Source organism: Eptatretus burgeri, chromosome 5, assembly GCF_056783735.1.
Source record: "Eptatretus burgeri isolate ZD-2024b chromosome 5, Ebu_testis_v1, whole genome shotgun sequence".
Taxonomy (NCBI): Eukaryota; Metazoa; Chordata; class Myxini; order Myxiniformes; family Myxinidae; genus Eptatretus; species Eptatretus burgeri.
In genome coordinates, this window is record NC_140965.1 from 43655675 (window position 1) to 43670390 (window position 14716).

At 42.3% G+C, this 14716-nt stretch overlaps 1 protein-coding gene across 3 annotated transcripts in view; it reads right to left on the minus strand.

Moving 5' to 3' along the window:
- The window catches only part of NOLC1 (nucleolar and coiled-body phosphoprotein 1), a 106815-nt gene extending 93175 nt beyond the window's left edge, over positions 1 to 13640 (minus strand). For 2 of the 3 annotated variants that reach the window (XM_085881643.1, XM_085881644.1), the window contains exon 1: positions 13480 to 13640. In XM_085881643.1, the coding sequence (XP_085737769.1) occupies positions 13480 to 13593 (114 nt within the window). In that variant the 5' untranslated portion in view covers positions 13594 to 13640. The remainder of the gene's footprint in view (positions 1 to 13479) is intronic. The other variant, XM_085881645.1, reaches the window with a different exon arrangement.
- Positions 13641 to 14716: the final 1076 nt, after the last annotated feature.

The following is a 14716-nucleotide window of genomic DNA, read 5'->3' on the forward strand; positions in this document are numbered from 1 at the left end:
CATCGATCTGACGGTCTTGTGCCGTCGACCTTACACAGGGTCAGAACGCGCGGAGGCCGCGAGCATGGGCGGTACGACAAAAGGAGGTCGAGCGCCATCTTGCCACGCGGCGTGTTTTAGCTTTGGCGCTCGAATCCGTTGACATCGGCTTGTCAAGAGCCACATTCGTGCCTTTAACACTTTCCTCTCGTCCATGAAACATCACCAAGTATTCTGTGTCTTGTCTGCATGCTGGCTATGTCTTGTTTGCATGTCGTCCAAGGTTTATCTCGCTGGAGTTCCCTTTGAAACCCATAATCCGTAGCTCCCAAGTTAAGAACGGGTTATAGATTAATTATAACATTGTCGTGTTGCCCGATGTCCCCAATAAATCTGGCTGATTCGTATAATATGAAGTTGCCGCTTTGAATTAATTCGTGCCGCGCCGAGGAACGACCCGCTCGATTTGGATATAAAAACCAAAATGGTTACAGACTGGTAGACTCCGCTCGGTATCTGACAAAACCAGTCTGTAACCGGGGTCTATTTCCCCAGCTGGCAAGGTACAGGTTTATTTTGGTATCGTGATTCGAGACGCATCACCCCAGAATTGTGCCGAACAAGCCGGCGTTATAACCCCGGAGACGGCGGGTGTAAGGATGGCGCCGAATCTGTAACATTTGGCTGTCGAGAGTAGGGTGCGAAAACCAAAACTGGTTACGGACAATGATTGACAGCATCGTCCGAGAGGGGGGGCTCGCCCATTGTCTTGCTGGTCTTGTTCATTGCGGAGAAGTTGGAGTCTGATTGATTGAGTGTGGACAGCTGTCTTTTATGCAGATAACGAGTTCAAACAGATGCAGTTAATACAGGTAATGAGTGGAGAATGGGAGGGCTTCTTAAAGACAAAACTAACAGATCTGTGAGAGCCGGAATTCTTACTGGTTGGGACGTGATCAAATACTTATTTCATGCAATAAAATGCAAATAAATTATTTAAAAATCATACAATGTGATTTTCAGGATTTTTGTTTAAGATTCCGTCTTTCACAGTTGAAGTGTACCTATTATATGATAAAAATTACAGACCTCTATGTGCTTTGTAAGTGGGAAAACCTGCAAAATCAGCAGTGTATCAAATACTTGTTCTCCCCATGTATCTGTCTCGTAAATGAAATGGTTGCCATCCATGTGTATTAATAGCAATGTGTTGAGAAGTTTGGAAAATGAACATGCAAAACTATTGACTTTTGTTAACCTCCGCCATCGAAGATGGACAGAGGTTACTGTTTTCACCCCTGTCTGTTTGTTACTTGCGAAATCTTTACATTCAGGAAGTATATTGAGCACTTCTGTTTCTGTTTCTTTGTAACTTAAGAAAGCTAAAGATTTCGTAAGTATATTGATCACTTCTGTTTCTGTTTGTTTGTTTGTGTGTTTGTTACTTACGAAATCTAAAGATTTTGTAAGTTTATTGATGACTTCCGTTTGTGTTTGTTTGTTTGTTTGTTTGTTTGTAGGCACGATAACTCGAGAACGGAAGAAGCTACCAATGTCAAATTACACCATGTGATTCAGGAGGGTGATGGCTAGTGCTGATTAGATTTTGGTCAAAATCAGTCAAAGGTCAAGGTCACAGTGAGGTCAAACATCCAACACATTGGATTTTTGATGGTTTGGTACAGAAACAACGAAGAAACTTCTGGTTTGCGTCGCTACCTTCTCGAGAGACAGCTTTTATTCGACAAAGTCAGAGGTCAAGTTGACGATTTCGTAAGTACCAGTCTATGACTGCTTGTTTGTTTGTTTGTTACTTTGTTAGTTTGTTTGTTTGTAGGCACGATAACTCAAGAACGGAAGAAGCTACTAATGTCAAATTACACCACGTGATTCAGGAGGGTGACGGCTAGTGCTGATTAGATTTTGGTCAAAATCGGTCAAAGGTCAAGGTCACAGTGAGGTCAAACATAATTCCGTAAATTCACGTGGAGAAATGGAGTATTTTTGCTTCGCTCGACGTTACGAGTTCATTTTAACTTCGATTTTAATTTTGTCTTTGGTTTTTGCGATCGCTTAGGACGCTTAAAACTCGGTTGTAGAAATTCTGGTAAAAATCGGATGTCTTGGAGACGTTTTAAGATTGTATAAAAAATATTTCACTCGACGCGTCAGGGGTCGTCCCATGATGCAGTGCACTCGAGCAGATGCGTCGTTGAGTTACGTTAAGGTATAATATAATTGCATTGAGAAGTGGAGATTTTTGCTTCGGTCGACGTTATGTTTTTTGATGGTTTGACACAGAATCTTCGGAGAAACTTCTGGTTTGCGTCGCTGCCTTCTCGAGAGACAGCTTTTATTAGACAAGGTCAGAGGTCAAGTTAACGATTTCATAAGTACCAGTCTATGACTGCTTGTTTGTTTGTTTGTAGGCACGATAACTCGAGAACGGAAGAAGCTACCAATGTCAAATTACACCACGTGATTCAGGAGGGTGATGGTTCGCGCTGATTAGATTTTGGTGAAAATCGGTCAAAGGTCAAGGTCACAGTGATGTCAAACATTCGATTTTTGATGGTTTGGTACAGAATCATCGTAGAAACTTCTGGTTTGCGTCGCGACCTTCTCCAGAGACAGCTTTTGTTAGACAACGTCAGAGGTCAAGTTGACGATTTGGTAAGTACCAGTCTATGACTGCTTGTTACTTAGGAAATCTAAAGATTTCGTAAGTGTATTGATGCCTTCCGTTTCTGTTTGTTACTTACGGAATCTAAAGATTTCGTAAGTGTATTGATGACTTCCGACTGCTTGTTTGTCGACACGATAACTCGAGAACGGAAGAAGCTACCAATGTCAAATTACACCACGTGATTCAGGAAGGTGATGGCTAGTGCTGATTAGATTTTGGTCAAAATCGGTCAAAGGTCAAGGTCACAGTGAGGTCAAACATAATTCCGTAAATTCATGTGGAGAAATGGAGTATTTTTGCTTCGCTCGACGTTATGAGTTCGTTTTAACTTTGATTTTAATTTTGTCTTCAGTTTTTGCGATCGCTTAGGATGCTTAAAACTCGGTTGTTGAAATTCTGGTAAAAATCAGATGTTTTGGAGACGTTTTAAGATTGCATAAAAAATATTTCACTCGACGCGTCACGGGTCATCACGTGATGCAGTGCGCTCGAGCAGATGCGTTGTTGAGTTACGTTAAGGTATAATATAATTGCGTGGAGAAATGGAGATTTTTGCTTCGGTGGACGTAACGATTTTTGATGGTTTGATACAGAATCATCGTATAAACTTCTGGTTTGCGTCGCTACCTTCTCGAGAGACAGCTTTTATTAGACAAGGTCAGAGGTCAAGTTGACAATTTCGTAAGCACCAGTCTATGACTGCTTGTTTGTTTGTTTGTTTGTAGGCACGATAACTCGAGAACGGAAGAAGCAACCAATGTCACATTACACCAGGTGATTCAGGAGAGTGGTGGCAAGCGCTGATTAGATTTTGGTCAAAATCGGTCAAAGGTCAAGGTCACAGTGAGGTCAAACATAATTCCGTAAATTCATGTGGAGAAATGGAGTATTTTTGCTTCGCTCGACGTTACGAGTTCGTTTTAACTTCGATTTTAATTTTGTCTTCGGTTTTTGTGATCGCTGAGGACGCTTAAAACTCGGTTGTCGAAATTCTGGTAAAAATCGGATGTTTTGGAGACGTTTTAACATTGTATAAAAAAAATTTCACTCGACGCGTCACGGGTCATCACGTGATGCAGTGCGCTCGAGCAGACGCATCGTTGAGTCACGTAAAAGTTTACCGTGCGCGCAGACGCTGTCTTCGAAAAAGATGGTGTTTAAAAGTCATTTTTTATCCCAATAAAGGTTATCGTCGCATGCCTGACTCGCTAAGCCATCAGATTATGTAAAGATTGTTGGTGGATGGGCGAATATTATAGTTTTGTGACTTTGATAAAATAATATAAAATAATTGCGTGGAGAAATGGAGATTTATGCTTCGGTTGACGTTACGATTTTTGATGGTTTGGTACAGAATCATCGTAGAATCTTCTGGTTTGCGTCGCTACTTTCTCCAGAGACAGCTTTTATTAGACAAGGTCAGAGGTCAAGTTGACGATTTCATAAGTACCAGTTTATGACTGCTTGTTGGTTTGTAGGCACGATTACTTGAGAACGGAAGAAGCTACCAATGTCAAATTACACCACGCGATTCGGGAGGGTGATGGCAAGCGCTGATTAGATTTTGGTCAAAATCGGTCAAAGGTCAAGGTCACAGTGAGGTCAAACATTCGATTTTTGATGCTTTGCTACAGAATCATTGTAAAAACTTCTGGTTTGTGTCACCACCTTCTCTCAAGAGAGCTTTTATTAGACAAGGTCAGAGGTCAAGTTGACGATTTTGTAAGTACCAGTCTACGACTGCTTGTTTATTTATTGCTATTTTTGCACGATTGACGTCACAATCAACGCTTGGGACCTGAGTATGTGCCTTTTCAAGGTTTGATATTAATCGGACAAGCGGTTCCCAAGTTACATCCATTTATCTGTCAACCAATGACAAGACACCGTGCTAAGACGTCACGATTGACGTCACAATTAATGATTATTACTTACGAAATCTTATTGATCGCTTCCGTCCTCTGTTTGTTACTTACGAAATCTAAAGATTTCGCAAGTATATTGATCACATCCGTCCTCTGTTTGTGTGTTTGTTTGCAGGCACGATAACTCGAGAACGGAAGAAGCTTCCAATGTCAAATTACATCACATGATTCAGGAGGGTGATGGCTCACGCTGATGAGATTTTGGTCAAAATCGGTCAAAGGTCAAGGTCACAGTAAGGTCAAACATCCCAAAAAAAGTTATAACTTGAGAACGGAAGAAGCTTCCAATGTCAAATTACACCACGTGATTCAGGAGGGTGATGGCTGGCGCTGATTAGATTTTGGTCAAAATCACTCAAAGGTCAAGGTCACAGTGAGGTCAAACATTCGATTTTTGATGGTTTGGTACAGAATCATTGTAGAAACTTCTGGTTTGCATCGCTACCTTCTCTCAAGACAGCTTTTATTCGACAAGGTCAGAGGTCAAGTTGACGATTTCGTAAGTACCAGTCTCTGACTGCTTGTTACTCACGAAATCTAAAGATTTCGTAAGTATATTGATGACTTCCGTCCTCTGTTTGTGTGTGTTTGTGTGTTTGGAGGCATGATAACTCGAGAACGGAAGAAGCTACCAATGTCAAATCACACCACGTGATTCAGGAGGGTGACGGCTTGCGCCGATTAGATTTTGGTGAAAATCGGTCAAAGGTCAAGGTTACAGTGAGGTCAAACATTCGATTTGTGATGGTTTGGTACAGAATCATCGTAGAAACTTCTGGTTTGCGTCGCTACCTTCTCCAGAGACAGCTTTTATTAGACAAGGTCAGAGGTCAAGTTGACGATTTTGTAAGTACCAGTCTCTGACTGCTTGTTACTCAAGAAATCTAAAGATTTCGTAAGTATATTGATGACTTCCGTCCTCTGTTTGTGTGTGTTTGTGTGTTTGGAGGCATGATAACTCGAGAACGGAAGAAGCTACCAATGTCAAATCACACCACGTGATTCAGGAGGGTGATGGCTTGCGCTGATTAGATTTTGGTGAAAATCGGTCAAAGGTCAAGGTTACAGTGAGGTCAAACATTCGATTTGTGATGGTTTGGTACAGAATCATCATAGAAACTTCTGGTTTGCGTCGCTACCTTCTCCAGAGACAGCTTTTATTAGACAAGGTCAGAGGTCAAGTTGACGATTTCGTAAGTATATTGATGACTTCCGTTTCTGTTTGTTTGTTTGTTTGTCGGCACGATAACTCGAGAACGGAAGAAGCTACCAATGTCAAATTACACCACGTGATTCAGGAGGGTGGTGGCTAGTGCTGATTAGATTTTGGTCAAAATCGGTCAAAGGTCAAGGCCACAGCAAGGTCAAATATTCGATTTTTGATGGTTTGGCACAGATAACTCGAGAACGGAAGATGCTACCAATGTCAAATTACACCACGCGATTCAGGAGGGTGATGGCTAGTGCTGGTTAGATTTTGGTCAAAATCGGTCAAAGGTCAAGGTCACAGTGAGGTCAAACATCCAAACAATGATAACTCGAGAACGGAAGAAGCTACCGATGTCAAATTACACCACGTGATTCAGGAGGGTGGTGGTGAGCGCTGATTAGATTTTGGTCAAAATCGGTCAAATGTCAAGGTCACGGTGAGATAAAACATCCAAAACATTTGATTTTTGATGGTTTGGTCCAGAATCATCGTAGAAACTTCTAGTTTGCGTTGCTACCTTCTCTCGAGATAGCTTTTATTAGACAAGGTCAGAGGTCAAGTTGACGATTTTGTAAGTACCAGTCTATGACTGCTTGTTTGTTACTTACGAAATCAAAAGATTTCGTAAGTATATTGATGACTTCCATTTCTGTTTGTTTGTTTGTTTGTTTGTCGGCACGATAACTCGAGAACGGAAGAAGCTTCCAATGTCAAATTATACCACGTGATTCAGGAGGGTGGTGGCTAGCGCTGATTACATTTTGGTCAAAATCGGTCAAAGGTCAAGGTCACAGTGAGGTCAAACATCCAAAACATTCGATTTTTGATTGTTTGGTGCAGAATCATCGAAGAAACTTCTGGTTTGCGTCGCTACCTTCTCGAGAGACAGCTTTTATTCGACAAGGTCAGAGGTCAAGTTGACGATTTCGTAAGTACCAGTCTATGACTGCTTGTTTGTTTGTTTGTGAACAGTATTACGGAAAAACTCCGACGGATTTTGACGAAACTTGGTGGGGGGATTAGGTATGGTCCAAGGATCATGCCATTAGATTTTGGACTTGGTCCAAAGTCCAATATGGCCGCTATGGTGGCCATTTTGAAAAAATATTTGAATTTTTGTTTTTGCATTTCTGCATGTATTAAGTGATTTCCAACCCCACCCCCCCTCCCCAAAAAAAAATTGTTGGAGAAAAAAAAACAAAATTTTGCGTGTTTTTTTTTTAGAGAATGAATTGAGTATGTGGAGTACGAATTGAGTATGTGGAGTACGAATGAATTGAGTATGTAAAAGTTAAAAGTAAAAGGGAAAGTTGCAAACTATAACTCTGTGAGCACTGTTGACGTCAAATTTAATGAATAGGATATCAGGTTCACTTGAGTGACCCAGCAGTATTGGCGGTGGAGGTTTTGCACTCTCCCGAGTGATCCCCCTCGAGTTCAATATGTTCCTATTGATCTCGATAAGTGTCTTGGTAATCTTCGGTTTTATAATGAATCCATGAATGTATCTGAACCGTCATCACACAATGAATGAGCTATCCATTTTGCTCATCTTGAATCATCGTCGTCCAAGTCCAATTCATCCGATCCATACAAAAATTCTCTGTGTGACATTTCCATATCCTCGTCGTCCTCTGATTCGATGACGGATTCCTTTTCACTGAGGATTTGGCTGATGTGGCGTGGCATCTGATCACCATCAAACCAATCGATTGCATAGCTTCCATCAACCAGGATCCATCCGTGTTGGCACGGCTTGCCTCATAAGCTCGATGGCTCTTGACGTGCAGCTTTCTTCCACAGAGAGGCAACATAATTTGCTCTCTTGAATTTCTTGATCAGAACGGATCGACAAGGCGGCATACTGCTTGGGTTTACACCCTTGATCTTCTCCAGTGGATCCCCCAGCTGTCTTGGTGCATATGTGTTGAAACATAACATAGCGGGCAGTGTCAATGCTGAGTAAGTTGTGTTTCCCATACAAAATGCTCAATTGTCAAAACCGTTTCATCAGGCACATTGTGGTGCTCCCCTAGCATGGCAAACGCCAAGATGAACTGTTTGTGTTTCATCATGATGTCAAGGGTCTCTGTTTTCCTTTGTTCATGAAGGATGCTGTGAAGTCGGTACCAGTAAATGCATGAAGTCCAGGAAGAGCTTGCAGGACAGTAGACTCCAATTCATCAACCAGTTTGGGAATACTGATGCATCGCCTGGTGTTGTTACTGCTGAGTCCAACATCCATCCATACGTTTGGGCAGTCGTGCGCGGCACCTGCGTAGCACAAAAGAACCACAAGGACGTCCGTGTCGTTGCTTCTGACCCTCATCGTTGCGGTTGGTGATACTTGCATGATATGATCAAGATGAAACACAAGTCGAGTGTCAGTTTCTTCATGTTGGCAGTTCAATGCCTCTGTGTCTTCGCTGAATACACTCCCTCCGTTTTCTCTGAACGTGTAGTAGACACGATCCAGACCCATGACCACAATGTGATCCTTCAGGATGCTAGCATATCTGTTGTTCTTCCATTCGTTTGCAAGGAAGTGAAGAAATCCTGCTTTGAAGGAACATGACTGAAAAGCTGTTTGCCAATTCTGAGGCCACTTCTGTTCAGGACCTGTCACAGCAAACGTCATTTCTTCTGACCCTCATCTGTTTCGCTCAGCCTCTTTGATACTCGGAGTGATGTATATATCACAAACAAGATCAGTGCGTGGTGACATCTCACACAACCGTCAGAGGATTACTTCCGCGACCCCACCAAATGTGGGAGGGAGATTCAGCAATGTGTGTAGCAGGAACATTGCATCGACCAATGTGACGTCAATATCTCCTGGTTTCTCGCTTTCAACCATTCCCTCCAGCTTGCGCAGAAGCTTTGACTTGTCAGTTTTGTTGATGCTGCCATCCACGTGTGCCAGGGCGAGTGGAATTGGGGTCAGTGGATATTGAAAGACTTTCTCAATATTTATCCTTTCCAACGTACTGATGTGGAGTAGCCTTCCAAACAGGTCTCTGGTCCCTTGTAGTTCGACTACCTTCTGGTCATTGGTGGTGATGTTTTATTCACAGCAGCACTCACAAAGTTCTTGATCTTCCTTCTGCTGATTGGTTTCTCGAAGCGAGCTTGATCGTTGAAGCTCTCTGTTGTGAAACTATCACACAACTCCTGGGCTTTCACTTGAAACCCCAAAAGGTCTTCCTTGATATCATTTGGTACACTGGCCACAGTCGTGATGCAGTGGAGGGTTTCATTTTTGTTCTCATCAAACGGGTTCATGGTGTTTTTGATGTGTCAAGCAGCTTCGAGAGATCATTATTGTCTCGGGTGACTCGATACAGTTTCAACGATTTGGAGACGTCTTCCTTCAATTTCAAGCCAGCTTTGTTGAGGAGACTTCCAAGAATACAACTTCTAGCAGCTCGAGTGACCATCCACAGCTGTCTGACACTGTCGGACTGACTGAACGAAGTGATTCCTGTCAGCCTTGATGCAGCATCAGCATTCACCGTCTGCTCGAGGGTGATGTCGACTTGAGTTCGCGAAAATGATTTGTTGGTTCTTCTCACAGATAAAGCTCCATTTTCTAAGGCTTCCCGAACACCAGGATGTGTGTTGTCCAGGTTCATCAGATTGTGATAATAACGAACTAGCCATCGAGCGTAGTTGGGACGATTCCCAGCAAAGAAGATGGGACACATTTGGCCCAAGGAGAAAAGGACTAGCTGCCGGTCATTTGTTCCATACGCTCGATTGACTTCTTCGGTAGTTTTACCGTGAATATGGAGAATGCATGTACGTTTTGATGTCATTTTGTTTGCTGTTGGTGAACTTGAAAGAAAGAAAAAATGCTACTCTACCACCACCAACTCCATTCATTATACAGGAAATACGCGTGCTATACATAAACATCGTAGTCTGGTCAAAGAAGATGGAATATTAGCGAACACAGTGAGCTTCATACTTAACGCGTGCACATGAGAGAATAGGAAACAACAACAACAACACAATACCCCTGACGATTTTGAATCCGTATTGTTGGCTTTGACCCTTTTGCTTCCGGTTGTTTTTAAACGCTGTGCGGTGTAGAAACACGATTGGGTTTTATTTCTATCTTGTGAATATTACTTAACGCGTGCACATGAGAGAATGCGAAACAACAACAACACAATACCCTGGCAATTTTGAATCCATGTCATTGCCTATGACCCTTTTGCTTCCGTTTTTTTTTTTGCTTCTGGTTTTTGTCATGGGGAATGATGCATGCTGGGAGATAAAGGCATCGTCGGAGACATTAAAGACCCAAAGAATATCAGTCATGGTGTATATTTCCTCCACTGATTTTAATAAAGATATCTCCCGCATCATCAAAAAATAATTTTTAATCGTGATTTACGTTATTTGATCGCTGATCCCGAATCCAGGCCGAAGTAACCGGAACTTGCGTATACAGTTGTGAACAAGTTATAGGTAAAGTCAGAAGCGAATGTAAGAAGAATTCTACGTTCGCTTCTAGTATTTATTTTTTTCGATGAGATCCTGTTCTAGGCGGTGTAGTTGTCGTTGTGAAGGTAATGTTGAGGATTTTTTTTTTTTTCAGATGAGATCCTGTTCTCGGTGGTGTAGTTATTGTTGTGAAGGTAATGTTGAGGTAATATTTCTTTTTCAGATGAGATCCTGTTCTAGGCGGTGTAGTTGTTGTTGTGAAGGCAATGTCAAGGTAATATTTATTTTTTCAGAGCAAAAAGACTTTAATTTGATATATTTAAGAAGCGAATGTAAGAAGAATTCTACGTTCGCTTCTGGGCTTTGCCTATTCCATATTATACATGCATCTGCTATAGTTAGAGTATGTCATATTTGTGCAACAAAAAATGAAACTGACATCCGACCATCTATTTCACTGAAAATAGAGTATACCAAATAACCAACAAGAAGCGAATACTTCAATATCGCGAGGCTGGGGGCAGTAAAAGTCTTGGTTAAGAATGATGAAACAATTTTGCAGTTATAAAATTTAAATGTGGACACGGTGAATTAGCATGCATGATGGGAAGAGTTGTGACGTTGGACAAATTTCTATTTATAGCCCTCAGATCAAAGGGACGTACACGGCCATAAGTGTGACAGAAGACGTGACAGAAGACACAGGAAAGAATAGCCAATTATATAACAGCGCGATGTCGCCGCACTATAAAAAAAAGGACGTGCAAAAAAAAACAAAAAAAAAAAACAATGAAGAACGAGAGTTACAACGCTACGGGTCAACAACTAACGGAACAGGAAGATTATCACTTCCTGCTCAGAAAATCAACTTCCGGTGTCACACAGAAAATGATTCAGCACAAAAAAGTGGCTCTTCCGCATTAACCCCGTCCACAATCCACCCGGCAATCTCCGCCCACAATCCACCCGGCAATCTCCGCCCACAATCCACCCGGCAATCTCCGCCCACAATCCACCCGGCAATCTCCGCCCACAATCCACCCGGCAATCTCCGCCCACAATCCACCCTGCAATCTCCGCCCACAATCCACCTGGCAATCTCCGCCCACAATCCACCCGGCAATCTCCGCCCACAATCCACCCGGCAATCTCCGCCCACAATCCACCCGGCAATCTCCGCCCACAATCCACCCGGCAATCTCCGCCCACAATCCACCCGGCAATCTCCGCCCACAATCCACCAGGCAATCTCCGCCCACAATCCACCAGGCAATCTCCGCCCACAATCCACCAGGCAATCTCCGCCCACAATCCACCAGGCAATCTCCGCCCACATCACACCGAACAATAAGTGTGACAGAAGACACAGGTCAGAATAGCCAATTATATAACAGCGCGATGTCGCCGCGCTGTAATTATCTGGGTATACTACTCAGCCAATAACTTTTCCACTTACACAGAACATTGAGGTAGTATATACACCATATCAATATAAAACAGGATATTTTGCAATGAGAGCGTTTGCTTGAGAATTGTGTAAATCTCAAAAACTGTGATATTTTCCAAGTAACCCCATGTATACTCCTTTTTTTTTTCATTACCCTGCAAAATATAAACCGTTTTGCGTGGTTGTTTTTTTGCATAGGAAAAGGGAATGATAGTTCTTCAAAATAGTACATTTGTTTTGTAAATAATCCTCTTGAAAACTTCAGGATTGGAAAAAACTACACTAAAAATATAAGATGATAAAACATGCCGGTAAGTAAAATTGGGGTTAATCATTGAAATCAGGCTAATCCAACTTTTTTGAAGTCAAATTGAGAAACAGAATAGTTCATAGAATCGGGTCAACGATAAGCTTTAGCATGATATCTCATTTTTGGGTGTAGCTATTGGACTTGAGTCAAAATTAATTACTTATAAAGTTTGTTCGGAATGTTTACGAAACGAAATGCGTTCACGGGAAATTATAGGGTTCCCATAGAAAAACGCAATTTGTGGAAAACTGTCCAAGTGGATTATCAGACCAGCATATTCGTTATTCTACAGATATTTTCACTCTCGAATCAACTCTCAGACCTTTTGGCGAACAAAACACAAATAAACCTTTGTGGGCTCTTGGGATATTTCGGTGGCGCACACGACGAGGATGTTTATTGAACAATGTTACCGTTGACACGATGTGAAGGACTTCCTCTTGCCTGTCACTATTATCAAAGGCAAGCGCTGTCGAGACAGACAGATATACGCATATGGGAAGATGTAGCGTGTCAAACTCAACACTTTCCAGCTTTTCCATACGTAGTGCTGTGGATTTCTTATAAACGAATGTAGGCACAGGCACGAAGACACGCTCTTACAGGACAGGTCGATTTAACCCACCAGGCGGCCATATGACGACGGAGTTTGGTCAATTCGCCAGATATTCCCAACGCAGTCAAGGGCGCGGATGGAAAAACAAGTGAAGATGGCAGCCTTGTCATTCAGTGGATGACAGGATCCCCCCGGCTCCCGAAGTTGTTCTCACTTTGATGTCGTGCACAAGTGCGCTCGCTCCTTGTCGGCCAACTGACTGCTCATGCATCATCAATGGCTTGAAAAGGTACGGCACCATGCAAGCTGCTGCACACTTGCTCCAACATGGCCAGCGATGATGATGAACCAGAGCATGACCAGCAGGACTCGTCAGACGATGATGACGAATGAAAGGACACCTACATCAGGATGCGAGTAACGTTATCTGACACGTTAGGAGCATTAAAGCTTCTCATTGCCTTCTATCTGCATCTGTACTAATAAAAGTGTGTGTGTGTGTGTGTGTGTGTGTGTGTGTGTGTGTGTGTGTGTGTGTGTGTTTTAACAAACCATGCGGTCAAACATGTTCTCAAAGACGTTTTCATGTATATTTGGTCTACTCTAACGAATTAAGCGTTTACAACAATATATTCAATCACTGAACACACACCTCGCTCGTTGTACCCGCCTGGGATCGATCACAACCATTGGAAAAATTAACAAATAAATAATCAAGCGTGGGGGTTCAAACCCCCGCGATCCAACATTCACACGTGACGCGGGAACCCGTATAGTTTGCCAACGGTGTCAGACGTTCCGATTTCGAACTCGAAACACGTGGCTACAACACGTGACCACAATTGGAAACTCGACGCCCGTCCATGGCTCTTTACACCGCCGGACAGGACGACGGGACTCGGCCCTGTGAAACATACCAGGTTGGTCTTTTTAACGAAAGCCGCAGCCGCTTCTGAGAACCTGTTTTCCCGCAGAAATCGCAACACAAAAGGAAACAGATCACTGGGCACGCCATTTACAGGCGCATCCATGTTGACCAGCAATGACGGAAACGGAAACGGAAACGGAAACAGCGGATATTTAAATAACTTCTTGGTACATTTTTTTTTTTAACTTCGGCCATAGAAATATCGACACGATGCCGTTTTAATGTGAGCACGACTTGTAAATCTGCAGTGGAGGGGAGAGAAAGAAAAACGAGACAGAAACCGTGAAAAGTACACGAAACCACCGACTATATTCTACGGTCGTTACACCACCTCAGGTGAACCGACTTATAAAGTGTGCGTTTGTGTGTATATACCATAAAAAAAACGTTTTAAAAAAAGAGTAAAAACATAGAGGAAAGATATCTAAAAAGTAACAACCAAACAACATAGCAATGACACCACAATCTGCTTACGGATTACCATGACGACATCGTTTGACATTTTTAATTTGTTGTGGGATAGCGATGGATGAAGAAGAACTTCGCAGAAGAAGAAAAAGAAGACTACCAATGAAGAATGACACCACATTATGACGCCACAATAGGACAGAACAATCTGCTTACAGATTACCATGACGACATCTTTTGACGTTTTACTTTTGTTATATTTTTTTAGAGATTTCATCCCTCTGCTTTTACATTTTATTACCTCCGCCACTGAAGGTGAAGGGGGTTATGTTTTCACCCCCTTTCTATCTGTTTGTTACTTGCAAAAAAATCGAAGGTTTTTTCCAAGTATATCAGGTCGTCGATTTTGTTATTCTGTCTGTCTGTCTGTTTATCGCCTACAGGTCACAATTTTAAACCGATCTTCACGAAACTTCACCACATGGTCGAGTTATTCATGAGGAAAGGGCCATTGTTTTTGAGGTCAAAAGGTCAACAACTGTGGTGGTACTTCTAAAATCCTCAATTTTCATCCGATTGACTTAGAATTTGAAGAGGATTTCTATTTCAGGTCACTGAATTCAACAAGCCAATTACTTTTGAGGTCATCATGGACCAAAAGGTCCACAGAGGCCCAAGGTCAACAACTAACTGGTGGTATTTCTAAAATCCTCAATTTTCATCGAATTGACTTGAAATTTGAAGAGGATTTCTACTTCAGGTCACTGAATTCAACCCGTGGATTATTTTGGAGGTCTACATCGGCCAAAAGGTTAACA